This window comes from Thyridium curvatum, assembly GCF_004353045.1.
Source record: "Thyridium curvatum strain D216 chromosome Unknown NODE_155_length_25769_cov_84.713127, whole genome shotgun sequence".
Lineage (NCBI taxonomy): Eukaryota > Fungi > Ascomycota > Sordariomycetes > Thyridiales > Thyridiaceae > Thyridium > Thyridium curvatum.
The window spans coordinates 1-25,769 of NW_022156910.1; the positions used below are offsets into that span (position 1 = coordinate 1).

The 25,769-nt window shown below is 55.4% G+C and overlaps 9 protein-coding genes across 9 annotated transcripts; 5 read left to right on the forward strand and 4 right to left on the reverse strand.

The window, feature by feature from the left end:
* Window positions 1-202: 202 nt before the first annotated feature.
* Window positions 203-2,425, reverse strand: E0L32_012324 (uncharacterized protein; the record flags this gene model as incomplete). Its single annotated transcript, XM_031135152.1, has 1 exon — window positions 203-2,425. One exon carries the CDS (start codon window positions 2,423-2,425, stop codon window positions 203-205), a length of 2,223 nt encoding a protein of 740 aa, XP_030998725.1.
* A 1,089-nt stretch (window positions 2,426-3,514) lies between these two features.
* Window positions 3,515-4,795, forward strand: E0L32_012325 (uncharacterized protein; the record flags this gene model as incomplete). Its single annotated transcript, XM_031135153.1, has 1 exon — window positions 3,515-4,795. One exon carries the CDS (start codon window positions 3,515-3,517, stop codon window positions 4,793-4,795), a length of 1,281 nt encoding a protein of 426 aa, XP_030998726.1.
* A 340-nt stretch (window positions 4,796-5,135) lies between these two features.
* On the reverse strand, window positions 5,136-7,334 carry E0L32_012326 (uncharacterized protein; the record flags this gene model as incomplete). The annotated part of the gene is made up of 1 exon (XM_031135154.1): window positions 5,136-7,334. One exon carries the CDS (start codon window positions 7,332-7,334, stop codon window positions 5,136-5,138), a length of 2,199 nt encoding a protein of 732 aa, XP_030998727.1.
* Window positions 7,335-7,730: 396 nt separating this feature from the next.
* Window positions 7,731-10,957, forward strand: E0L32_012327 (uncharacterized protein; the record flags this gene model as incomplete). The annotated part of the gene is made up of 2 exons (XM_031135155.1): window positions 7,731-10,446; window positions 10,509-10,957. 2 exons carry the CDS (start codon window positions 7,731-7,733, stop codon window positions 10,955-10,957), a joined length of 3,165 nt encoding a protein of 1,054 aa, XP_030998728.1.
* A 68-nt stretch (window positions 10,958-11,025) lies between these two features.
* On the forward strand, window positions 11,026-11,799 carry E0L32_012328 (uncharacterized protein; the record flags this gene model as incomplete). Its single annotated transcript, XM_031135156.1, has 1 exon — window positions 11,026-11,799. The coding sequence occupies one exon, from the start codon at window positions 11,026-11,028 to the stop codon at window positions 11,797-11,799; it is 774 nt and encodes a 257-aa protein (XP_030998729.1).
* A 13-nt stretch (window positions 11,800-11,812) lies between these two features.
* Window positions 11,813-14,271, reverse strand: E0L32_012329 (uncharacterized protein; the record flags this gene model as incomplete). Its single annotated transcript, XM_031135158.1, has 6 exons — window positions 11,813-12,676; window positions 12,729-12,958; window positions 13,014-13,384; window positions 13,436-13,563; window positions 13,624-13,915; window positions 14,009-14,271. The coding sequence occupies 6 exons, from the start codon at window positions 14,269-14,271 to the stop codon at window positions 11,813-11,815; spliced, it is 2,148 nt and encodes a 715-aa protein (XP_030998730.1).
* Window positions 14,272-14,971: 700 nt separating this feature from the next.
* Window positions 14,972-17,118, reverse strand: E0L32_012330 (uncharacterized protein; the record flags this gene model as incomplete). Its single annotated transcript, XM_031135159.1, has 3 exons — window positions 14,972-16,278; window positions 16,335-16,388; window positions 16,458-17,118. The coding sequence occupies 3 exons, from the start codon at window positions 17,116-17,118 to the stop codon at window positions 14,972-14,974; spliced, it is 2,022 nt and encodes a 673-aa protein (XP_030998731.1).
* A 1,547-nt stretch (window positions 17,119-18,665) lies between these two features.
* E0L32_012331 (uncharacterized protein) lies at window positions 18,666-22,129 on the forward strand (the record flags this gene model as incomplete). Its single annotated transcript, XM_031135160.1, has 5 exons — window positions 18,666-18,716; window positions 18,882-19,016; window positions 19,080-21,334; window positions 21,957-22,014; window positions 22,070-22,129. 5 exons carry the CDS (start codon window positions 18,666-18,668, stop codon window positions 22,127-22,129), a joined length of 2,559 nt encoding a protein of 852 aa, XP_030998732.1.
* Window positions 22,130-22,861: 732 nt separating this feature from the next.
* On the forward strand, window positions 22,862-25,107 carry E0L32_012332 (uncharacterized protein; the record flags this gene model as incomplete). The annotated part of the gene is made up of 5 exons (XM_031135161.1): window positions 22,862-22,901; window positions 22,964-22,996; window positions 23,057-23,203; window positions 23,268-23,927; window positions 23,996-25,107. 5 exons carry the CDS (start codon window positions 22,862-22,864, stop codon window positions 25,105-25,107), a joined length of 1,992 nt encoding a protein of 663 aa, XP_030998733.1.
* Between the last annotated feature and the right edge of the window lie 662 nt (window positions 25,108-25,769).

Sequence of the window (25,769 nt, forward strand, 5' to 3'; positions counted from 1 at the left end):
GGGGGAAGGGGGGGGGGGGGGGGGGGGGGGGGGGGGGGCGTGCACGCCCATCTAAAGCCAAAGCGGACAACATGGCTGAAACTCCTATCCAATGCATCAATACTTTTGGTATCATCATCTCGCATTGAGATCCGCCGCCAAAAACAAGATCGCGAATTTAAAAAAAAAAAAGAATGTGCATCTCCCCCTGTTACGGGCCTCCTCACAGTGTCTCAGTGCTAGCCAGGGCTTCCGACCGCCGCCGGCCGTCCAGGAATCCCTCGTCATCGGTATTATCGGCGGCCGCGCTACCCTTCCTCTTCTTCACGCCCAGCAGGCCACTGAGCGTGTTGCTGAGACTGCGGGCCCGTCCTCGGAAGCCCCTCTCTGTCTCGACGTCGCCGCCGCCGCCGTTCTCTGACGGGTCCTCGCGGCGGAGTAGCTCGTCGGTCTCGGCGGGAGGAAACAGACTGTCCTCGTTGTCGAGCTCGTCCTGCGATACGAATAGACTAGACCGTATGCTGGGGCGGCTCCTCCGCGTCGAGGCGCGCCGCGCTGTCGGGATATCCCCCGGACCGAGCAGTTTGTCGGCCACGACGGCGCTGACCGTCGAAGAAAACGGCGATGGGGAGAACAAGTTTTGGTGATGGTGGTGTGATTGAGGACGCGCCGAGGACGCGGGCGCTCGGGGTGTCACGGGTGCCTCGTTGGGTCCGAGGATGTGAGGGAAGGTAGGGATGTTGACCTGCTGCGAAGGGGTGGCGGGAAGTGAGAACCCGTCCGAAACGGCTGCCGAGCTGAGGCCAGAGAGGGTTGCAACAGACTCAGTAGAGAAGGCGTGCTGTCCCGGCCCGGGATGGCTGGGCGGAGTACCCTGGGTGTCCCTCCAGGGATTGTCAACATCGATGAGCGAAGGCGAATCTGGGCCCTCAATGTGGCCGGAAGACCTAGCCGGTACGGTTATCGAGTTCCTGGGCGATGGCACTCCCATACCAGATAAGGCGGCGAGAGGCTTGTTCACAGCATCCTTGTATGAGGATCGGCGCGACCGGCTTTGTTCGTGGTGGTCGGAAGCTCGCCTGGGGGCCTGAGGGGAGGCAGGATCCTGCTCGAACAGGCCAATGGTTTCCTCGATGCCTTCTGCATCTGAGAGCTGGTCTTCGTCTTCGTCGTGCCGCGGGCGCCCACTAGTAATGAGGAACACGCCGAAAAACGTGAGCAGACAACCTCCCACAAACTTTACAGCCTGCTCTGCCGTCGTCCGCTCAAAGTCGCGATACAGAATGGCACTGCCGATGATGACTGACAGCGTGAACATGACGAATTGAATAGGAATGACCTGTGTCGAGTCGAATCGCTGCAAGGCCTTATTCACATAGCGCACCTGCATGACTGCAGTCGCGAGCAGGATAAAAAGGAGGACATAGGTCACGGGAGTCGTAAAAGCCCGGAACAGCGTAGACGACAACATAGATGAGACACCTTTGGTCGCCAAGACGGTGTAACCACCTAGGTTATCTGTTAGAACACAAAGAACATAGTCTGAATTGAGACTCGACCGCCCAGACTCACCGAATAGACCGACAAGGCCAAGATCTATCAAAATGGTCCTCCTTCCATATCGCGGGCTTGCCCACATCAAGAGTGCAATCAAAGAGCAAGAGATCCCCAGATAGATCTCAAACTCCATAGTGGTAATGGCATCCCAGATGTCGTGCGGCTCGAGCTTCGTTTCCTGCTGCTTGGCGCTGAGAACGACAGTGACAGCCCCGCCGATGGCAATAACGACACCCCAGAAGTCGCGCTTCCGGAAAGGCTCCTTGAAGAACATCGGTGCTATGATGCAATTGGATATCAGGGCGACGACCCCCAGCGGTGACACGATCGATGCCGGCGCAAAGCCGTAGGCAAGGAAGTTGCCCATCTCTCCGACAGTGATGAGAATCTGCCCGAGCCACCAGTACGGCGACCTGAGATATGTCCCGCTGACTTTAGGTCGGCCATCGCCGTCGTCGTCGTCGTCGTCGTCGTCGCCGGAGCGGTCAGTCCACCGCGAGTCTCCGCTCTGAAAGCTGTTGGCCAGAGGTTCGGTTTCGTCCTCCGCGCTGGCCGCATGGTTGTCGTCTCCGTTCTGATGATCACCCCTGTTCCCGCTCTCGGCCACAGTACCGTACTGCCCACCGCCGCCAGCATGCTTGAGGGCCTGCCTCGCGCGTTCCCGGGCCTGTGCCCGCTGCCTGTGCAATCGGATATGGGCGTACCGTTGGACGTTCAGAGCAAGAGCGATCAAGATATTGCCGACTATGGCCGTGACGATGCCGATGAGCGAGGACCAGTTGCTCGCGAGGTCATCGTCGGAGTCGTGACCGTGGCCGGGGTCGCTGCTGTTGGATGGCAGGAATGCGATCGAGCCAGGAAAGACGGCCTGCGACGCTGGCAGATGCATGATGGCCGTGCTCGGCTCGCGAGGCGCCAAGCTATGTAACGATGCTTCCAATCAAGGACTCGAAGTCCTCCCTGATGTAGCACACCTTGCAGTCGACGTCGAAAAGCGGATCATCGGGAGGGCAGTTTCGCTGAGCCGGTAGAGAGAGGTGCCTGCGCTCGACTACCTAGGTAGATAAGCCAAAGGGTTACTAAGCGACTGGTCGCAGGAACGCTTGCGCAAGCGGATAGTCGATGGACGGACTGCCTGGCAACCCCTCTGGACGAGTTGGATTCAGGGTCCGAATGACGGATTGCCTATGTTTTGAGGGTTGAGAATACTGGAGACGTTGCGAGGATCAAGATCTGCCTGAGGTGCCGAAGCTCGAGGATTCCGTCTCAAACTCGCTCCCACTGGCAGCTGCTCGCTCTGCAAATGCGGCGTGTCCGGGGCGCTAAGACCGGCTTAGAGAAATCTAAATTGACTGCTAAGAAGAGGAGAAGTTAGGTTGTCATTGGGCGTGAAAAACGGGGCCCTTTTCACGTCTCCAAGTTACTCCGTACACCGTAATGAAGACTGGATTCGAGTTCCGTCATATCCGTCATAACGGGGTGGAGGCGCGCACAGGAAAGCTGAGAAGAACCAGCGACAATGGTGCGCCCACAGCAGCACTGAGCTAATAAGCAGACCCGGCAGATTAGCGGGACGCGTTTCCGCCCACACGCACACCAGACACAACGCTGGCTCGGCTGGGGAGGGGGGCCCAAGGGCGCTGTGCTGCGCCAAGTGCGTCTGTCAGGTGAGACAACCACTTAGAGAGCGTGGAAAAAGTTCCATCGGTACAGGGGGACCAGTTGCTTGTGCCAGTCTACGCCGAAAGCGGGGACCGCCGGGCGATGGCGGCGGTGGCGGCCCATTGTGGTCTTATCCTCTTATCCATCTGCCCATCTCCCGGCGCTTGGCGATCTTTCAACACCCCAACATGATTTATTCCTTCTTGCGAATGCCACCACGCACCTCGACCTGCCCTTCGTGTGTGGACAGTCCAATGACCGAGTTCCTCCAACACCCAGAGTGAGCGCATGAGCAGCCTTGCCGCTTTTGATCAACATGCCCGACGACGATCCATCCAAGAATCCCTTCGTGCGCTGGAAGCACCTTGTCGATGCCCACGTCAGTGCCACACTCCATGGCCTTCTCGGCCTTCCAGCCATTGTCTCGGAGAACTTGAACCTCAACACCCGCGCCGCCGACGTCGATAACTCGAGCGCAGACCCCGAGCAGACGGCGCAGGCCAACAGTGAGATAGAGCGCGCCGTGGCTTCGAGGCTGAGGCAGCGCCCGGCTCGGATGGACCTCTTACAGAGCTTCGCATGGAGCAGCTTCTTGTTCCAGTCGCCCTACTCGCCGCTGAACCTGCAGGGCCTCCCCCAGCCAGTTCCTAACGATGCGCCACGTCACGGCGAGGGACAAGACTTTACTTTTATGGACGCCTTCGAGGACCTGCTCGAGGAGACTGCCAGTGGCCGCCTGCCGGATCTTCCCGACCGACTACGGTCGCCAGAAGAACACCAGGTTCTAAGCCGGATCATCAGACAGGAACATTTCCTGCAAAGAATGATGTCCCTCGACAAGCGGCATATCAACGCCTACTTACCACTTCCTCCAGCGGGTCAGAGCGTCGACGACTCGGAACAGGCGGCCTCTATTTTCGGCGAAGAGCAGGACGATTGGAGAGTCGAGGCGCGTAACCGTCTTCGCGACATAGCAGCAGCTCAGCAGCCAACCTTCAACTGGCCAGGCACCCTCGACAGTCCCGCCGGTCTATTTGATCAGTTTAATTCAGTCTTCAGTGTGCTGAACAAGGTACTGGAAGAGGAAGAGAGACGTCCACAAGACCCAAGCAAGGCAGACGGGCGCTTGAAGGAGTCGAGCAAAGAGGACGGGGTGGCGTCGAAAAACCAGGATCGCTTCCTCGATGCAGAACCCGATACTGAAGACGAGTTCTACAAGATCGTCAAGTCCGTCTATACGGATGCCGACAGATCATTCAGCACATTTGTCAAGGCGATTTCGGACATCAACACACGCACCGGGGTGTCAACATCATTTTCAAAATCAGTCGACCGCTTCGACGGGACAGACGATGCAGCTATTCAGACGTTTAAAGACACAAAAGAGCACACTGACAGATTCGGAAATCTGCATGTCAAGACGACGATCCGTCGGGTGAATGCTGACGGAGAAGAAGTCGCACGTGAGACGCACTACTCCGTCCGTTCGGCTTCGCAGGTGAGCGGAGATGACGAGGAGAAAAGCGATCATGTGCCACAGGAGAAAGGGGGGGGAGAGGTTGAGCAACAACAGCAGTCCGGTTGGTTCTGGAAGTGACTTTAGCAATGCGATTCGGAGTCCCGTGGCGTTCACAATTTGTCGGCGGGCATAGGATGCTGGCGTTCTTGGAGATTCTCTGTATTCATTTCGCGCATTTTGCGAACACGATCTCATGATACATCATACCAGCTTAGCCGCTCTTTACACAAGAGAAACACCTGTATATAGGGCATATCATAGCAATTTTCAAAAGTACTAAATCATCGTCAAGACTATCAGCAAGGACGGTCTGGGTATTGATCAATACTGCTATATACCACAAGCAAAAAAAAAAAGCAAAACGCCATGTAATGCTAGGACTCTTCCGGGTCTGCAATTAACACCATTTTTGAACCATTCAAGATCCACGCGACTGCGCCTTCTTCTTGCGCATCATGCGCTTCCTCCCGATGATCTGCTGTCTCTGGGCAAGTTTGGCCGCAGCCTTGTTCTCCTTCTTGCTGCCGACTTTCTCTTCCGAGGTCTTCTCCTTCTCTCCGCGAGCTCTGGATCCCCTGCCGGCCCCAGTCTTGCCCTTTCTGTCATCCTTGTCTCTTCCGCCCCGACGGGGACCGCCAGCACCAGTGTCCCGGCCCTTGCTTTCGCCAGTGGCCTCACGATTCCTCGACTTGTCTTCAATTGCCCGGCGCCTTTGGACAACATTCACGTTCTCAATAGCAAACTCAACGATGAGGCGCGAGGTCTTGCCCGCATCATTCTTGAGGGCATGCCCGTTGAGCCATCGCAGGCCCATGAGCGCCCATCGATGAGAGGAGTACTCGATGAAGCCATACCCACGGCTCTTGCCACCAATCTCTTCGGAGACCTTGGAGCCGTCCTTGGTCTCAAAGACAACCTTTGCCTGCTTGACGACACCCTTGCCCTTTTCCTTACGGCGGTGCTCGGCCTCCTTGTCCTGCTGACCTCCACGGGCGTTCTCCTCCTTGGACAGCGGCTGGCGCTTACCCTCCTTAACATCTTTGGCAAATCCGACCACAGCCTCTCGTGCCAACGCCTTGAGGGCCTTGGAGTCGACGTTGCGGGGGATATTGCGCACTGCCAGGCGAGTCAAACTCAAGTGGAGGCTGGGATTGTTCTGAACCAGCTTCTTTCGCTGCATGTTGGATGTCTCGCGGAGCTTGATTTCCGACTCCGGCAGGATGTTGTAGAGAGGCGAGTTCCTAGCCACTGTGCCTTCGGACAAAAGATACAGTCGTCTTTTATCCTTTTCATTGCGAAGAGCAAGGCTGGTTGTTGCTAGTCTCTCAGCCTCGTTCTTGTTGACAGCTTGTGCGACCTGCAATACTCTGCCCTCCATGGTATACCGGCCATCGTGATCGACGTCTTCGTTCTGTAGGATGGATGGCTTTCCGGCCAACGAAGTAGGGTTGTGACGAGGTGCAGACTTGAGACACGCTTGCGAGTCGTCAAGATTGAAAAAGCACACGAACCCTGTGCCAGCTGGTCGGTCGGTCTCGCGATCCTTGACTACTCTTGCATACCTTACGGCGCCAAATTGGCCGAAATGGCTCTTCAGATCCTCGTCCGTGGTGGTGAAAGGGAGATTTCGAATGAACAGGGTCGTTGAGTTGTCTGTCGAAAGTGACTTGGTCTCTTTGGACGCCTCCTCGTCGTCATCGTCAACCTTGCCACCAGTCTCGTCCTCTTCGTCACTCTCTTCGTCTTCGAGGTTCTCCATATGATTCTTCATAAAGTTGCGAAGATCAGCGTCTTCTTCATCCTCTTCGTCGTCTTCCTCCTCTTTGTCCTCGTCATCATCGTCCTTACTGGGCTTCTCTGCACCCTCTTCAGTCTCTGCAGGCTCGTCTGGTTGGTCCTTTTGCTGTTGCTCCCAAGTCTGCTTATCGACAGCCCAGTCGACAGCAATAGGCCTCCCGTCGACAACTTTGCCATTGACCGCCTCCATGGCCTTCTCTGCATTCTTCCTTCCGCGCATAGTGATGAACCCAAAACCCTTGAGCTTGCCCTTTACGCTAGGAAGATCTGCGTATTTGACTTTGCCGTGCATCCGGAAGAGGTTAGTCAGATCCTCGGGGGTCTTGACACTCCAAGGAAGATTCCTGACTATCAGCTTCGGAGCCTTGCGAGCTTCTGCCTGTTCGTCCTCCCGCTTCTTCTTCTCTTCCGCGAGCTTAGAGGTAGCCGCGTTGGCTCCATCCTTGGCCCCGGCGCGATGACGGGGTTCGGCAACCTCCAGTCTCAGCCTGCGACCCTCGAGTAGTTCATTGTTGAGCTTGTTCTTGGCCTCCACTGCATCGTCTGCGTCGGCAAAGGTCACGAAACCATAGCCACGGGATTGCTTGGTCTCTTTGTCCAGAACCACTGTAGCGTGCTTGACCGGATAGTGTTGAGAGAAGAACTCGGTGAGCGTCTCGGCTGTGGCATTGGGTGGCAGCGACCTCACGAAGAGGGACCTCGCTTCCTCGACCCGAGCCTTCTTGGTCGGCGGCGTGCCTTGAGTGGCATTTTCTACCACCTGGTTCTCCTGAGCGGCCTCGGCCTCTCGGCGTCTCTTTTGTGCCGCAGATTTGGCCATTTTGGTCGCACGCAAAAGCAATTGCGTCTCGAATTGGTGGTCCGTAATTGAAGTCAACTTCCACTAAATCTTGGCTGCTGCCAAAATCTTCGTCTCGCCCCAAAAAATTATTGGAGGAATCGCTATCGATAAGCCGTCAATCTTATCAACACGTGTGGTGCGGGGGACCAACACAATAGTGACAATGTTCCAGGGCGCTGTTCCGCTAACCCGCTTTGGGAAATCTATCAACAAACAAGTCGGGGGGTGATGATAGATGGATTTGTACGTACCGGTTATGGGCGTCCCGATCTAAACACCATCCAAATCGCATGCGACCGTAGAAACCGACGTATTTTGCGCATCGCGGAGCGCGTATTTCTATGACCCGTTAAACATCTCTATTAGTGTTATACCATGCCTGCGCGCACTTCGACCAGGTCGACGCGGACCTCCTCCGCTGCCGTCTCCCACAAGTCGTCGTCCGCGACGCTCAACCCGCGCACCTCGACCGCGTCCAGAGCCTCGTCCGCCACCTTCGATGCGCCCCTTGACACGCCGGAGAATGCTCTGCGCACACAGATTGCTTCAGTCTTCCGGGACGCGCAAAAGAACACCGCGTCTCACCGAAAGCTGGCGGTGACCTTGCGCAAGATCCAAGAGGCCTGCAGCTACGAGCCGACAAGCGCCAACAAGACGGGCGCGTCCGATTTTGAGGAAGATGACTTCAACAACGAGTTTGCGCGATGCGTGCTTCGCGCAATGCCAGTCAAGAAGACCGAGAGCGTGGGAGAAAAGACTATCCGCTTCATTGGACTCTTCTTGCGACACTCCATCGACAAGGACAACGAGCTCATGGGCGAGGTAGATGAAGATGCCAGCACCATGCCCGAGACCCCAGGAACGCGCCTGACTGGGCACCTCGTCGACACAATCATCCCCCTCCTCACTACAAAGGACAAGTTTGTACGGTACAGGGCAACGCAGCTCATCTCTCACATCATCAACTCGCTCGACGCTATCGATGACGACCTCTTCCAGAAGCTGAGGCATAGCCTCCTCAAGCGCATTCGCGACAAAGAAGCCATGGTCAGGGCTCAAGCTGTTCTCGGTCTTGGCCGCCTTGCGGGTAACCAGGTAGACGAGGAAGGCAATTCTGACGACAGCGACGGCGGCGCTGGCACCGGCCTGCTTGACAAACTTCTTGAAGTCCTTCAGAATGACCCGAGCGCTGATGTGCGGCGGTCACTGCTGGTCAATCTACCTATACTTCCGACCACGTTGCCCTATCTACTTGAGCGTGCTAGAGACCAAGACGCAGCCACTCGTCGCGCAGTATATTCACGCCTTCTTCCTGCCCTTGGAGACTTCCGTCATTTGTCGCTTTCTATGAGAGAGAAGCTCTTGCGGTGGGGTCTCCGAGATCGAGATGAGAACGTCCGCAAAGCGGCTGGCAGACTCTTCCGCGAACGCTGGATCGAGGACTGTGCCGGCGCGCCGCCTCTAAACGAAGACGGCAAGCCGGCCGAGGCCCTTCCACCAAACTTTGATGCACTTCTGGAGCTTCTGGAGCGTATCGATGTTGTCAATTCTGGAGTCGAGAACGGTGTGGCCCTCGAAGCTATGAGGGGCTTCTGGGAGGGTCGCCCTGACTATCGCGATGCCGTCACTTTTGACGACAACTTTTGGGAGACTCTATCAGCAGAATCGGTCTTCATGGCGAGGAGTTTCAATGAGTTCTGCCGCAACGAGGGCAACGGCAAGTACGAGTCGCTTGTCGAGGAGAAGCTGCCCGAGGTGACCAAGCTGGCTTTCTTCCTGGAGCGCTACATGAAAGTTTTGATTGATGCCATTAAGAGGGCTGATCAACAAGATGCTGACGAAGAAGACGAGGAAGAAGACACTGTCGAGCAGGAATTCATCGCGGAACAGCTCCTCCAAATTGCGCTGACTCTGGATTATTCGGACGAGGTCGGACGCAGGAAAATGTTTGCCCTTCTCCGACGATTCCTGTCGATCCCCGAATTGCCGGACGAAGTCACCAAGCTTACCATCGATGTGCTGCGCGATATCTGCGCTCCTGATAATGCCGGCGAGCGCGAGTTTTGCAGTATCGTCCTCGAGGCTGTTGCCGACGTGCATGACACTATTCTCGACGACATGGATAGTGCTGATGCGGAGGACAGCTTCCACTCAGCAAGGTCCGAGGTCAGCAGCGACAGCACGCCCACTAAGAGTGGCAAGTCCAGCAAGGGCCCCGAGCTGAGCGAGGAGGAGGCACGCGAGAAAGCCATCAAGGAGATCATGATCAACATGAAGTGCCTGCACATCGTTCAGTGTATGCTGTCGAATGTTGGGGGCAGTCTCCAGCAGAACGACCATCTTGTGTCGATGCTGAACAACCTCGTCGTGCCAGCAGTCAGGAGTCACGAAGCGCCTGTCCGTGAGCGCGGCCTGGTGTGCCTCGGCCTGTGCTCGCTCTTGGACAGGTCACTGGCCGAGGAGAATCTCACACTCTTCATGCACTTCTTCAGCAAGGGTCATACCGCCTTGCAAATCACCGCGCTCCAGATTCTCACAGACATCCTCAATACTCACGGTGCCCAACTGCTCTCTACCACACCAGCGCTTGTCAAGGTCTACGTAAAGGCTTTGCGATCCGGCGCCAAGTCTCCCGAGGTACAAGCTGCCGCCACAATTGCGGCTTCCAAGCTCCTCCTGGGACGTGTTGTCACGGAGCAAGAGACCTCTGCCGAGCTGCTGAAGACTCTTGTGGTGGCCTACTTCGAGCCCTCGAGCTCCGGCAACCAGAGCGTGAGGCAGGCGCTGAACTATTTCCTGCCCGTCTTCTGCTACTCGCGTGCAGAGAACCAACAGCTCATGAGATCAGTCGCTCTCGATGCGCTGCACACCCTCTACAACATCCGCGAAGGTCTCGAGGACGATGATGCCGATGTTGATGACGAGATGGTCAGTCTCACGACCATTGGCGCTTGTCTCGTTGACTGGACCGACCCGCGGAAGTGCTACTCTCCCGGCCTTTCCCTGGATGCCGAGAAGAAGAATGTCAATGGCGATGTCCACCTTGATTTTGCCAATGACATACTAGAACGACTTGATAGCCACATCAGCAGTAAGTGCCACCTCCGCTCATACCAAACACAAAAGATCAAATGTTAACAAACTCGTTTGCAGAGGAGGAAAAGAAGATTGTCGCCGGGCTCTTCGGCAAGCTCTACGTCTCACCGGCCTCTACCGAGGAGAAGATCCGAACCCTCTACGCCGACGTCTCGGAGGCAGTCGATAACCAGCTCGTGGCCGATACCACCGGCCGGAATGCGTTGTACAAGATCCACGTCAGCCTCGGCAAGATTGTGAACAACCTGGACCAGGCGGCGGCGCAGCACGAGGGCTTCGGCAGGAGAAGCGTCAGCAGCCGCGCCACGTCTGTCGCCCTGGAGGAGCGGACGGTCGTCGAGGACAAGACGGTGGTGCACGAGGCAGACATCAAGGAGGAAGAGGAGGGGGATGGAGAGGAGCAGCAAGAGGAAGACGGTGAAGGCGATAGCAACGAAGGCACCGTCATCCAGAAGGGCGACGAGGACTCGCTCGTCGAAGACCTGCTATCGGAAGAAGAAACGTGATCGAGAGGAGTGAAACGGACTTTCTTTGTATTTTCGAGGCAAACGTGAACAGGGAACTATACTGTATAATGTGCATTCTACATCTTCTGTTTTTGGTGTGCGACACACTGCACGGGGGAATACGGCTATCTTGCGCTTGTTTTCTCTTTCGCTCTATTACAAATGAATCTACCTTCTTCCGCTTTGCTCCCGTCTACATATCTGTGTCTTTCACACCCGTTGTGGGGGGAAAAAAAGAGAGAGAGGAAAAGCACTTCTCAGCGCGTGCCGAGCCAGAACAGGACGCCTCCGAGCCCGAGGTTGACGCCCAGGTGCATGCACAGGCTCCACGCCATGCAGTACAGGTACTTTGGCGAGAAGACGGTCCAGACGAAGAGGTGGGTGCGCAGCACGGTGCAGGCGGCCATGACGGACGCGGCGCCCGCGGCCGCGAAGACGGTCAGCGCGCAGGCGTGGCGCAGGAAGACGCGCGGCTCGCCGCCGCCGCCCCGGGCCCGGCGCACGAGCAGCGCGTTGGCCGCGAGGGCCCAGTAGATGGGCGCGGCCCAGTTGCCGACAAAGGTCAGGAGGCCGACGGCGGCGACGCTGAAGCCCGAGACGCCGTTGTAGGCGCTGCTGAGGTCGACCGAGGAGATGGCGTTTGTGCCGCCGGCGGCGAAGAAGGAGGCGTGCTGGAGCAGGAGCACCGCGGCCGAGAGCGCCGGCAGGGCGAGGTCCTGCGCCGCGAGGAACTTGTAGACGACGTCGGAGACGAAGAAGAGGGGCACGTTGGTGGCGCGGGACTGGGTCAGGGCCAGGAGGGTGTAGAGGTGGTGGAGGGTCTGGGTGGCTGCGGTGGTTGAGTACGTACGTGTGTTAGTCAACGGGAGGAGGGTGGTTTTGGATCTCTTGTATTGCAGGGTTGCGTGTGTATGTGTGCTTACTGGTTGCTTTATTGGACAGGGGCCGCCGGGATAGCAGAGCTAGGAGCACGCCACCTGTCGCCACGCCCAGGCCGATGAACACGGCGCGGGCGCGGGCGACCAGTGTGGCACCTTGTGTCAGGGCGATGAGGGTGTCGGGGATGCCCCGGAGGAGCTCTGGCGAATCCTCGTGCGTGAAGGCCAGCTTGAACGTAAAAGCGGCGAGGACAAGGCCGGTCGAACCCATGACATTGACAAGCATCGGAATATTGCCGAATCCGCGGACGAGCTCTCTATGGATCCAGAGGTAGGTGATGCACACGAGCGTCCAGAGCAGCAGCGGGTTGGGGTGGAGAAAGGTCTTCACGAGGTCGGGCTCACCAGCGAACTTCTGGCCGGTCTGGTTCCAGCTCCTGATGATGCGGAAGGCAGCAAAAGCCACGATGAGGGACGATATGTGGCTGACTCTGGACTTGACTGGGCTGTCGGGCACGTTAGTCGTTGGCATTTGCAAGTGAAGAGGGTCGACGAACCGGTTGAAGCCATTGAACGCGATGGAGGCGAGCCATGCGCTGGTTGCCCAATACCAAAAGTGCTGTTCCTCTTCCACATAGCTGCTGGCAAACATCATGATGCTGTAGAGCAGGCTGATCAGAGCCAGGGAGGAGTATGCGCCGGCGCTGTCTCTCGCAGAGAGATATGTAGCGAACACCGAGCAGACTATGGCGCCGAAAGCCAATGCCTGGCCGAGGATAATTCTAGGCATATCATAGTTGCTGGCCATGCTGCTCATGATGTTCTGAGCCCTTCTGAGCCACTTTTGGAACGTTAGCCAAGGGTACGACTGGCTAGGTACGGATGCCACTTACATTCGATGCCCGGGGTATCCATTCCGCATTGTCTTCGGCCGACTGGGCTGCTGCTTTGGCTTGATTAGCAATGGCTTGCCAGTCGCAGGCGAGCTCGTCGATATCATCGGTCAACGTTCTACAGTCTTCGACCTGCGCAGCGGCGGCGAAACGCTCCTTGCCAAAGCTGGCTGTGATAATGCCAAGGATTTGCTCGGCGTTTCGCATGAGCAACTGAACCCGGTCCTCTTCTGTCATCGGAATTAGTGCTGTGGCATAGCTCTCGGTTGGCAGCTGTGAACTCACGCTTCGGCCACAAGGGCAGGAATCCTGAAATGAACGCCCCGAGATTGTTCTTCGGCGTCGGGAACCCCAACAGGCCACCCAGTGTAGGAGCGAGATCAGACTGTTCAATGGTTGAGTAGAATTGAAAGTCCTCGCGGTCCTCCAATGGGACTTCAACTTTGTCGGTGAGTGTCGAGAGCTTTGGCGACATAAAGACAAGTGCGGGAGACGTCTCGCCAGCGGAGGAGGCCCCGTGGTTACCCGCATCATTCATGCCGTGGTCCCCGATGAGGATCAGCAATGTGGACTGGAGATGCTTGTAAGAGGATATGGCAGTATAAATCTCCTTAACAATGCCATCCATTTCGTGCTGCTTGGGCACCATATTTGGGCTGGACGGCCCATTAGTAAACAATTCAAGCTGAAGAGCCTCGCCATCTCACCTTCGTGGACCTCCCTTGTGCCCAATATGATCCAGTCCCAGATAATGAAGAACCAGAGTGTTCCAGTCGTCATTCTTGAGCTCGTCCGTGATATGACGGGTGACATTGTTGTCAACCTCTGTGTAATCCTAGGTTTAGTCAGCGTCTCTCTCCTTTCCCTGTACTTGAGAAAGTCCCCTTGAGCTTACAGCAACAAAGAAACTGGAAGTCCCGTCTGCCCGGTCGAACGTCTCGGGAAACAGCTTCAGCCAGGTGTCGTCACCGTATAGCACGAGCTTGCCCGAGTCCTTGGCCTTCATCTGCGCAAGCCACGTGTCTTGGCTCGCCAGCGAAGACGACTTGTCGCCCTCGTCGACGTTGAGAATGACATCGAGAAACGATGGGATGGACCCAGTGGTGATCGCCTTGATGCGCGGCATCGTCACCGTGGGCGAGGTGGCGTGCGCTGTGAAGGGCAGGGCCGCTCCATCTCGGATCAAGCTATAGAGCGTCAGCCTGAAATGTCGCATAAACCTGTACTGTCCAGCACTCCGCCCTAGGAGCTGGGAGGCCACCTGAAGTAGTGCAACCTACGATTGGGTAAACTGAAAGCCCGAGTTGGCAGTGTACACAAAGTCACTCCTCAGAGCGTCGACGACCATGAAGACGACACGGTCGAACGGCGCTGCCGGGGCCGAGGCGCCGTAGCTCGAGTCCTCATAGCGCGCCAGGCCCGGCAGCAGCGGCTTGTAAGGGAAGAAGCCAGTAGCAAAGGTCAGGATGGCAGCCGGGATCAAGAGGTTCGCAGCGACCAGCAACAGGGTCGCCAGCGACGAATCCTTCTGAGCCGGCTTCATTTTGCTCGCGGACGCCTTTCAAGCAAGATCTCCTCGACAAACAAGCTAAGGCGCGTTGTCTGTAAATAAGGGGTTTCAGCTCTTGGTGCAGGCTTATATGCTACCTCTTGTCAGAGCCATTGCACTGCGATGAATGTCAGAACTTCCACATCTGCACGCGATCTAAGTCAAGATTTGTCGAGAAACTCACTGCCAAAGATGTCACTGCCGTTTATACATCCACTGATGCTCCTCGCGATGAGATGGAACTACGATCTCAACAAGGTGGAGGGTCCCGTAAAGACACATAATGCGCCAGGGATCCATTAATTCCGGGCTTTAGTGGACCCGTGCGCTATCCGTGGAAGGTGCTGAGTCCAGGGGAGCGGGTTAAGCTTAATCTTACCATCGAGTCGACGGCGCGGCCTAGATGTGAACAGAGCACATAGAGATCTTCGTCTCTACGGCTCATACGTACAATACAACCATGGTTATGAATCATTAGAGAATCCAATTTACCAGGATCTATAGGCACAACACCATCTACACTGAATGAAACCAAGCTGATGGACCTGTAAAGGGAAGACCTCTCCAAAACCAAGTACAAGTAAAGCGCAGACCCACCCCGAATCCCTCTCCTGTCGCTTGCGCGACTCTCTTTCTTCCCTCTCGGAAAATGCTGCATACATAGGTTACACACCTTAATCCTTACAAAAATGTACTAGTATTCAAGCCCGCCTCCAAAGCTGCTGTTTCGCACGAGTTGGGCGCGCTCCATGCTGCGGCGCGGGGGCTCGTCGTACTGGTGTCCGCTGTGGGCGGTGCCGGGCCTCGAAGCCTCGCCTTCCTCCGCGTCCCCAATCGGGTCTCCCGACACGGGAGGGTTGTCTTCGATGCGGTGGATGAACCAGGCCGAGAGCAGAACGGTGATGCCGCCGAGCGCGAGGACAATGGCAATACTGTGGTCGCCAGGGGTGCCGCGCGGCTTCTGGAAGATCTTGAAGATGATGCTCGATCCGACCGTGGCGATGATCTGCGGCGCTGCGATAGACATGTTGTGGATACCCAGGATGACGCCGGCCTTGTCCGATTCCTCCTCGACCACGGTTACATCATGGCCCTCGTCAGAGTAGCCGTCGATAGTGGGCAAGTCGTCATCATGGCGGCTTGGAGACGCTGCGCGCTTCTGCGCACGAAGAAGGGCATCGCGCTTGCTGATTTCAGCACTGATGATCGCCCACGGCGCCCAGAGAGTCAAGGCCCAAGTGATGCCCACCAGCCCAATCAGGACGGTGGCAGCAGCAACAGTCCGGACAAAGACAGTGAGGGACATGCTGAAGAAGAAGAGTATCTGCGAATACATCCACGCACGACGCAGAGTGAAACCGGGAATCACAAGATAATCGAGCCAGGACTTGCCGCGCTCCCCAAGATCCTTGATAGAGGTGGCGGGACCCTCTCCTGCTACGTCGGTGATGGGCAGTGGCTGTGTGTCGAAACTGGGGGCGATGAGGAATGGCAGGAAGAGATTGGTGGCGAGACTGGTTATCGAAAAGATCAAGAGGGCGAAGGTGCCGACTCGAGTTGCCTGTTCGTACAGCTTGTCCAATTCTTCAGGTGTCATATTTGGGTTCTCTTCCAAGAAGGGCTCCACATAGATCTCGCCGATGTACGACGAGGTATAGAAGAGCATGGGAAAGAAGCCAACCCAGGCGCAGAACTGGACAATGCAGACCTTCTTCGTCTGCGGCGGGAGACGCTTGATAGACTTGAAGATCTTGAGAAAGAATGACAAGACGCCGGGTTGGTCACGAGGCGGCGGGCCATCACCGCGTGGATCTCGCTCTCGGATGAAGACAATGCTGATGATGATTGTGATGATGAGACCAACGCTGGCGATGGCGCAGAGGTCTTTGAACTGAGTGTCTCCTAGAAAGCCAACGATCTCTGGCAGGTTGATGTAACCAGCAACGTAGCCAATGATGTTGCCGACGCCCGTCATGCGACTAGCCATCGAGTTTGCAGCCTCTGTATCAGTGTTAATAGATGAACATGATGGCTGGAGAGGTATTCTCGAGACTGACCTTGTTGGTGAGGTGGAGCACAGTCAAGGATGAAGGCACGAATAGCTGCCTGAACTAGAGCGTGTGTTAATGACTGCCTTTACACACGACGGGAGCAGTTGTGACATGTCGAGGAGCACATACCAGTGTTGATGGCAAAGTCGAGGACGTAGACCCAGATGACGGCAACAACAATGATCGAGACCTTGACTCCCTCCGAAGCCGGGTCTGCACCAAAGAGTCCAAGAAAGCCGCCCACGATCTCCTTGGTCCAGGCCAGAGCCATGAACGAAGCAACTGTCCCCAAGGTACCCGCGATCATGAAGGGCTTTCTCTTGCCCCATGAAATGCGACAATTATCGCTGAGCATACCGATATAGGGTTGAACGAGGGTGCCCGACAAGGGACCGGCAATCCAGACGAGAGCCATAAGCGACTTGCTCAGCCCGAGGGACAGCAGGTAGGGGGATCCATTGGATAGCTCGACAGACCACGCAACCTGGAGCCCGCCGATGCTGATGGTCAGCAGGATCAGGTACCAAACGCTCTTGGTCTTTTGGAACTCGTCTTCCTGATGATCCAGGCCGGAGTCACGGCCAATGAAGGCATCCCCTTCGTGACCGGGGGAAAGGAGGGGAGAGTGCTCGTTGTTATCGTCGTCGCCTTGACGGTGGCCATTTTGGGCGTCGTCTTTAGGTGTCCGGATTGGCGAGACCGTCTTCTTCCTGCCACTCTTTCCGGCGGGCTGGGTGTCTTCGACCGAAGGCCGGCCGCTCTCGGAAGACTGGGCTAACGGCGACGGCATGCGTATGAACAGTCCCTCGGGGGCTGTTTGGCGTGAGAAACCCGTGTGCGTTCCCACGAGTCGAGGAGGAGAGTTGCAAAGCCCAGACCTGGGTCGTTTTGAGCCGCGTGAGCCGGGTTCGAGCGGGACGGACAGCGGTTAGAGAATCGTCGTGTCGCGCAACGCGTGCAAGCGATGGCCCATGCCAGATATGAGTCGGTCGTCTTGGATGTCTTTACGAGACGGGATGGGAGTTTAAATGTTGCTACGGCGGGCTTGACAGGTCAGAGACGGTCGAATCATCACGCGGGCAAGTGAGAGGATGCCACGAGACTATGGACGATTGGATTGGCCTGGAGTCGCTACGATGTGCCCGAAGACGATCCGTTGGAGCAGATGCGAGGGGGGCCAGCCAGCAGCTCGGGCCAGGGCCGTTGCGTCATTCCTTGTAGCTCCCCATGCTACCAGTGCGGGAGAGGGACCAGCAAGTGACTACCCAGATTGAGTCTACGCTAAAAAAGCTACAAATGGGCTGCATGCCATCAGCTGCACAAGGCACCAGGTCTCAGGGGCTGACCACTGGGTTTCAGCGCTGGACGACCTCGAGATTTGATCCCGTTTGGCCTGCCAATGGGCTGTCTATCAGATGTGTTTGATCATGCAAATTCACTTGTGCAGGTAGATTTACTCGCCCCAGCAAAGGCTTTCTCGGCCTGGGGACCAGAGCTGCAAAAATCTATACAACACGCCCACCACCATATAGACCAGAAAATGAATTAAAAAAAGGGGAAGGGAGGGAAGAAGAAAGACAGATTAAGCACACTAAAGAATTGGGAGAGGAAAAAAAAAACTGAGTTGATTTTCCAGATTGAATCTGGAGCATCGGGAATTGAGCCCGATGCGGGGGTCGAACCCGCAACCTTGAGATTAAGCTTCAGAGGGGTTAGTATGCTTGTGTGCTGTTTCCTTCGCTGTAGTACTCACAGTCTCACGCTCTACCTGTGATGGGGGTTAGCAAGTGATTGATTAAATCGTAGGGGAAACTGGTCACTAACCGATTGAGCTAACCGGGCTTGTGACAATAATCCGCCAATACTAATATAAGAACCCATTTTCTTTGGAGCCTCCATTGAGAGCTGAGATTTAGTTGAGTAACCCAGCCACATAGCTAATTACCGTCAATCCTCAAGAATACATATCTCAATTCTTATCTTTTATTTGAACCCCAACCTTTGCCTTGCCAGGACGGCTGGTCGCTAGCATTGTCTCTACACACACCAGGCCTGCCTTCTGTGTCTTTTGGTCCTCTATTCTTCCAACACAATCTCCATCCCACATACGAAACCACAGCATCAGGATCTCGGGATGGCCTAGAATCTCCGACTACAGTGCCCAAGAGAAGCCGAAGTCCCTTAAACATCAAGGGTCAAAGACATCAAGCGAAAAGAACCCCCTGAGAAATTCTTATTTACAGAGCATTACTTCCAGCCTTTCAAACTTGTCAGCAACCCACGACATTGTGCGACCTACCACCAGGAACGAGCCAGGACTCCTAGGAAGTATCGAAGATGCCACTCTACGAAGACAAACGTGTCTGCACGAAGTGTGGCCGAGTGGGGGTTTGGCAATAGAACTGTCTAAACTGCCGCGAGTGCAAGTATTGCAAACAAAAAGATCATTTCATCACCAAATGTCCAAGGCTCAGTCCTTGTCCTCACTGTGGTATCAAGGGGCACAGGGCTGAGAAGTGTCGAAGGAAAATTGCGACGTCATCTCCTCCACAGAAAGATGGAAAATTGCCAACACCCTTCGGCCAGGTAGCCAAGGAGAAGAATGGCCCTGAGATAGAGAACCTGAGAGTCCGGTCACGACTCCACGATGATGAGAATTGGTATGGGCTACCGGAAGAGGTCAGAAATGTATGCACCACCATACTTCCAAAAGATTTCCGTAGACTAGCTATGGCTAACGAGACCTCGTAGGCAGTACCAGAGTCAAAGCCCTTTGTATTTCCCGACCTCGAGGCTATTTGTATCTCGACCTTGAGGGACATTGTCGCAGGCCGGTTGCCAGCATCACAGACCTACCCGTATGCGGCGAACATCCTATCTCATGGGGGTATCCAGCCCGTCGCCCTCGAGATCACAAGCTGCATCCTTCCAGAGATCCGAGCTCTTCAGGGGCGGACGGTTGATCGCGGCAACTTGGACAAGATTTGGGTGGCCCAAGCCAACCAGGGCCCATGGCACACCGCCAGCTCGGATATGGGCTACATCGATTTCGTTACCGACGATCGCGACGACAAATATTTCCGCCTGTATCACGGTCAAGCGAAATGTGCTTCCCGGCGGATTTTACGGGAGCACAATCAAGCCATCTTCTCGAGCGCCAACGATACACTGCATTATTATATTCTATGGGTGGGGAATGGCCACAGAGTAGCCAACTTCCTGAAGGCCTGGGCCTTGCCTCGGGAACACCGCGAAACACACGGTAAAGATTGGTCGGACATGATGATGACATTCTTGGAGTACGTCATCATCCGTGCCTTTCGTGCGCACCACGGCCTTCTCTACTACGGCGAGAGCGATGACAGTCCGCTCGGCTTCGGCTTGAACGTCATGAGCCCCCTAGTACAAGGCCGGGCAGTCTCGGACGTATTGAGGGCGGACTTCAAGGGGCCTCTGCTTCATTCTCCAGATCTTCAGATAGCATTCTGGCCCAAATTCCGCTCGTCTCAGACAGCCTCGGCCAACGGTCTTGGGCGCTCGGCTCCTCGGCCGCTTTTCCGTCTCGATTTCTCAGCTGCGTTATCAAAGGCCGTCAACAACGACGAGCTATATCAATTGCTCCTGGACGCCTTCACCGCGGATTTGGCGCTGCCCAGGCCTACGATCAACGATATTCCTTTCTTCGGCAACCTTGGTGCCAAAATCGGCTTCTTACTAGATATTGTAAGGATATCTCCTGTTGTTGATGGTTGCCCAGCCGAGTCTTCAGAGGACGATCTGCCATGGGCGCTCAAAGGATGCCAGTTCAAGAAGGACAACGTTCTCGTCTGGACATTCGATTTCAAGAAGCTCTCTGGTCTAGGATCCGAGAACTGCGCCGAGGTCGACGAGCCCAGGAACACAGAACTGTTGGCCAAGCACTCGGCACTTGTTGGCGCAAGCCACGCAAAGGTCATTTTGGTCTGCGGCCCTCGTGCAGAAAATATTGTTCGGCATCTTCCTCGAGTCTCGAGGCAGAAAGATCTTGAACTTCGCGGTTTCAAGTATCCCTTGTACGTCATGGACACTGGCCCTCTCGCAAAACGACTCTTTGTCCGCTGTCCTAAGATTCCGGCGGACAGGCGGTCCATGATGAACACGATGGCCTGTCGTCTTTGTGAGGCTCTCCGATTTGCCATCAGCATCGTCGATATCCGGGATATAAGGCCCTATTTTCTGGAGTCATCCTCTATCCTAGGCCATATCCTTAGCATTGCTAAAAACGAGAAGGCCGGAACCGCGGCTCCACTCACGACTAGCACATTAGATGGCGCGCTCAAGGTTTGGCTGGCCCGCAAGGGCTTTGAGAAAGAAGAAGATATTCGGAGACTCGAGCAACTCGCAGGGTCGTTATCCGCGGGACTGTTGATACTCCTTCACACTCTGCCGAGACGACAAGGAGATACCGCAGCAAATCCAGATCGTGCTACAACCAACTTGAAAAGGAAGCGAACGGAATCACAGCCGTTCGGCAATGTCTACGAGCCGACCAGGGACTTCATATCGGGTATTCTCGCCCAGCGAGAAGCCAAGTACCACGAAGTCTTGAAATCGCTGGCAGATTCGCCCGGACCCAAGAGCGATTCTATTGACATGGAGATTGCTGGACTTTCTGGTTCCGAAACCGAGTTTGGAACGGCAGTTGACAGCGACATGTACGAGCCGTTAGCTGACGCACTCAGCTTTGAAGATTTCAAGGTCCTCCGTGGTCTCACACACACAGCAAGCGGCCGTTTTGTCGGCGATGGATTATTGCCGTCAAAGAAAAAACCAGACCACAAACCTGTAGGTTGGTGGTCCAATTTCCGAGAAGAGGAATACCACTACGAGCTGCGGCCTACCGAGCCTCTCTCCGGTCCCAGCATCCTAGATTGTAGGATTGTCATACCAACCGAGGTGATGAGTGGATGCGATGAAGTATTCGTCAAAATTGAGATTGTCGCCGAAGGCTGCAGTCACGAAAATATGTATGCCACGAAGGCGCAGTTGGAGGATCCTGCTCGGCGCCTTGCTTTTCGGTGCAGGTTGAAGCAAGGTTTCTATTACCCTAGAGTTGATTCCATAGCGTCTCTGTTCAGGGCGAATACGGCAGTCGATGTCATGGAAGGAAAACCTCGGGCCCAGATCAATAGCACATCCAGGAGATTTGGGTCTGAGACCGTGAACGTGGATGGAGGCCAAAGGCGGAGAAGAAGGAGGTGGTATACATCCTGACCAGGACGTGGAGATGAGACGCTGGCGAGGTTCCATATCAGAAAATTGGTGCTAAGGGCTGTACGGTCATGACCTTATCCCGGTCGCTAGATCACGATACAACATGACTTATTCATGGTTCCAATTGCAAGATCCCACCTAGTGCTGCCTGGTAGCTGAATGTAATTTTTGATGACAGGATAAGTAGGAGACTGAAGCGACAAGCAAGACCTATTGCCCATGGGCTGTCCCACGAGTCAGTACTTCCTACAACAAGAAGAGTACTAGCATACCTAGGTACTCCGATGCCTTGGAATGATTGACGGCCTTCTTTGGCATACTCCGTATGTGGCGGAGTGTAGGCGGCGATCAGAAGGTATGCTATCATTTGTACAGGCTACTTAAGCTAAACTCTGCCCCATCAGAGGCAACCTTCGCCCGGTTAGCTCAATCGGTTAGTCCCCAGTTTCCCTTGGTGAATTAAATAATCACCTACTAACTCCTACTAGGTAGAGCGTGAGACTGTGAGTACTGACCATAAAATTCGGTCGCTTCAGCAACCCAACTAACCCCTCTGAAGCTTAATCTCAAGGTTGCGGGTTCGACCCCCGCATCGGGCTCAATTCCCGATGCTCCAGATCCAATCTGGAAAGTCAACTCATTTTTTTCTTTTTCTTTTTTGCTTTTTTGGACATCACCTGCCTCCTAAGGAGAACAAATTCTGTCATCCTATCCCATCGTGCTGATTTTCCCCCCTTCTTCTTTTAATCCTCCAAAGCAATATGTAATTCCAAAGTGATGCAAGGCTATAACAATGATCAGAGAGAGGTGTGCATACGTAATGTAGTTCACCAATCACTGTAAAATCACACCCACTATCTCTTGCAACTTGGACGCCAAGCCGACTAGGCTGCTACCTGGGGAGCTGACCTTTAGCGGAGTCAGCTACCAACTCCCTGCAGCTGTGCACCTCCCTCCTTGTAGCCTACTCCGTACTGGGTATCTTCTGGCTCCATCGGCGTGCGCATGCTTCTGCGCCTCTATGGTTCAGGATAGTTGGCGTCTTTTTTCGCGACTTTGACAGCTTTCATTCATCCCCGTCCTTTACATAGACACATCGGTCCACCACCAAGAGGTTTTGAAAGGAGAACCTACACCCTCTTGCCCGCTCCCCGGTGGAACTTGGATGTTCATGTTTCCCCGAATTCCTTACGGTCGCTCTGCTGAGCAACTGCGTCATCACCAATCCATACCTTGAGCGAGCACCTGCCCCCCAGCCGTCCTCCCTCCCACCGCCCTCCATGCTCTCCAATATCGCTGGCTCCGCATTGGAGCTCGCCAGTACGCTCGCCACCTCTTCCCCAATGCGCTCCATGGGTCAAACCGCTAATCACAGGTTGTAGGGAGAGCCGCCGAGGAGACTGAACCCGATGGAGGTAGGGAAATCTCCGCGGCCTTGCACACGAGACACGGAGCGAGCTGACCTGCTGCTACAGAGCCGGATTCTTCCAAGAAGGAGATCTATGCATCATGGGCCATCTTTATCCTCATTATGCTGCTGATAGTGGCTTTCTTCACAAGTTACACCTTGCAGCAGAGAAAGGTCACCGCGGTACACGAGACGGTCATCTCGATCTTTGCAGGTCAGTCTCTCAGACCCTCCGTCCCCAAATACAACAGAGTCCTCGACTGACTGAGAGGATCCAGGCATGATCGTTGGTTTGATTCTCCGAGTAAGCGCCGGCGACAGCATCCGAGACCTCGTGAGCTTCGACTACCAGATATTTTTCAACCTCCTTCTTCCGCCCATCATTCTATCTTCTGGCTACGAATTGCACCAAGCGAACTTCTTCCGCAACATAGGAACAATCCTCACGTTTGCGTTTGCTGGCACCTTCCTGTCTGCGGTAGTGATCGGCGTTATCCTCTGGCTGTACACACGAGTCCCCTTGGAGGGACTCAGCATGAACTGGATTGATGCCATCTCCGTGGGCGCGACTCTGTCGGCAACAGATCCGGTGACGATCCTAGCCATCTTCAACTCGTACAAGGTCGACCCGAAGCTATACACCATCATCTTTGGCGAGTCGATCCTCAATGACGCCATCGCCATTGTCATCTTTGAGTCGGCGCAAAAGTCCAAGCACGGCGCAGCGACCTCTCCTGGCATCGTCAGCTTGCTCAAGGGTATCGGTATCTTCTTGAAGGATTTCTTCGGAAGTTTGGTCATCGGAGCCCTGGTGGGCATAGTGGCTGCGCTGGGCTTGAAATATACCTACGTGCGGAGATACCCCAAGATTGAAAGCTGCGTCATCGTCTTGATCGCCTACGCGACCTACTTCTTCTCTCAAGCGGTGCAGATGTCAGGTCAGTCTCTAGATTCACGCTTCGTGAGGCCAAACCCCTCCATATACTAACAAATCATGTGCGGATAGGTATCGTGTCGCTGCTGTTCTGCGGAATAACGCTCAAGCATTATGCATACTTCAACATGTCGAGGAGGACCCAGCTTACAACCAAGTACTTCTTCCAAGTCCTCGCTCAACTCTCGGAGAACTTCATCTTCATCTACCTTGGACTTTCGCTCTTCACCGAGAAGGACTTGCAGTATCAGCCCCTGCTGATTATTGTTACCGTCATCGCGGTATGCGCCGCCCGGTGGGTTGCGGTGTTCCCACTGTCCAAGGCCATCAATTGGTTCATCCATTACCGCGCACGCCGCAGAGGCATCACAAACTCTGTCGATGAGCTGCCATACAACTACCAAGCCATGCTGTTCTGGGCAGGTCTCCGCGGTGCCGTCGGCGTCGCCCTGGCTGCGCTCCTGACCGGAAAGGATCAGTATGCGCTGAAGGCGACTGTGCTGGTCGTTGTGGTGTTGACAGTCATCATTTTCGGCGGTACCACAGCCCGCATGCTGGAGATTCTGGGCATCCGGACCGGCGTCGTCGACGAGATTGATTCGGACGACGAGTTCGATATCGAAACCGTCGGCTCGGGCGGCTTCATGAAGCGGTCAGGAAACGGCATCGGATACAACCCACGGCGTAGCGGCGCCATCCTGCCGCTCGACCGTGTGGACAGCCAAGGCAATCTGAAGCGCAAGGACAGGGCGGCTCGTAGCGGATGGACCTCGGGCCACCACTCACCGAACCCGCTGACCCGGACCTCGAGCCAGAATAGAAAGGGCTCCAACTCGGACGATCCGGAGAGGGCAGACCTCCTGGGCCAGCCCACGAGCGCGACCGACTCCGATTTCGGTAGCGACATTGACACCTCTGATCTCCCTCCCCCCGCGCCCAGGAGCAGGACCAGCCCCATGCCTTCGGGCGCCATGGACGGAAGCGGCGGAGAGAGCAGCCGGACCAGGTCCAACACCGAGGGAGGAGGAGGGCAAGGTATCACGGCCACTGCGGCCATCCGTCAGCTGTTCAGCACGGAGGATCCCAGTGCCCTGTTCAGGCAGCTGGACGAGGACTATATCAAGCCGAAGCTGCTACTGGACGGCGGCAACGGTCGGGGCAATGGCAACGGTGGGCCGAGCTGAACATGTCACTCGGTGCGAAAGTGAAGGGGGGGGGGTATTTGACGGGGAGTTGTTTCATTTCTGGGACATTCTGCATTGCTAGCAGTCTTGCATTTGGCGTTGGGGGAGCATTCTATCATACCTGTTATATCTGTGTGTGTAACCGTATGTACGTAAAGGGGAATGGAATGTGGTTAACGAGTAACGACACCCGAGCAGCAAATATACCTGTTGCAATCAAAATGAGAACATTGTTCTATACCAATCGCGACTGGCATTATGAGAGACTTGACTTGGATCTTTGTCAATTACTTGCATGCAGTAACCATGCTCTATCCCCATCACAGGGTTACCATTTCCATCACAGTATCAGTTCATATCCCTTTTGACATTCCGAAGCACCAGGGCATGTCCTCCTGCCTGGGTGCCGTACCAGTGTAGTGTGATCTACCAATCCCACAGTTGCAAAAGCCTACCGATGAGTACAGTACAGTATGCAACGCTACCAAATGCCCTCGGATGTATGCTCAATCGTAGCCACTCCTACTACACATACATGACATGAACAAAAGTGCGAAGAGACCACGGCCTCCGAATTCTCCTCCCATTTTCAAGCTCGCCCCCCCCCCCCCCCCCCCCCCCCCCCCCCCCCCCCCCCCCCCCCCCCCCCCCCCCCCCCCCCC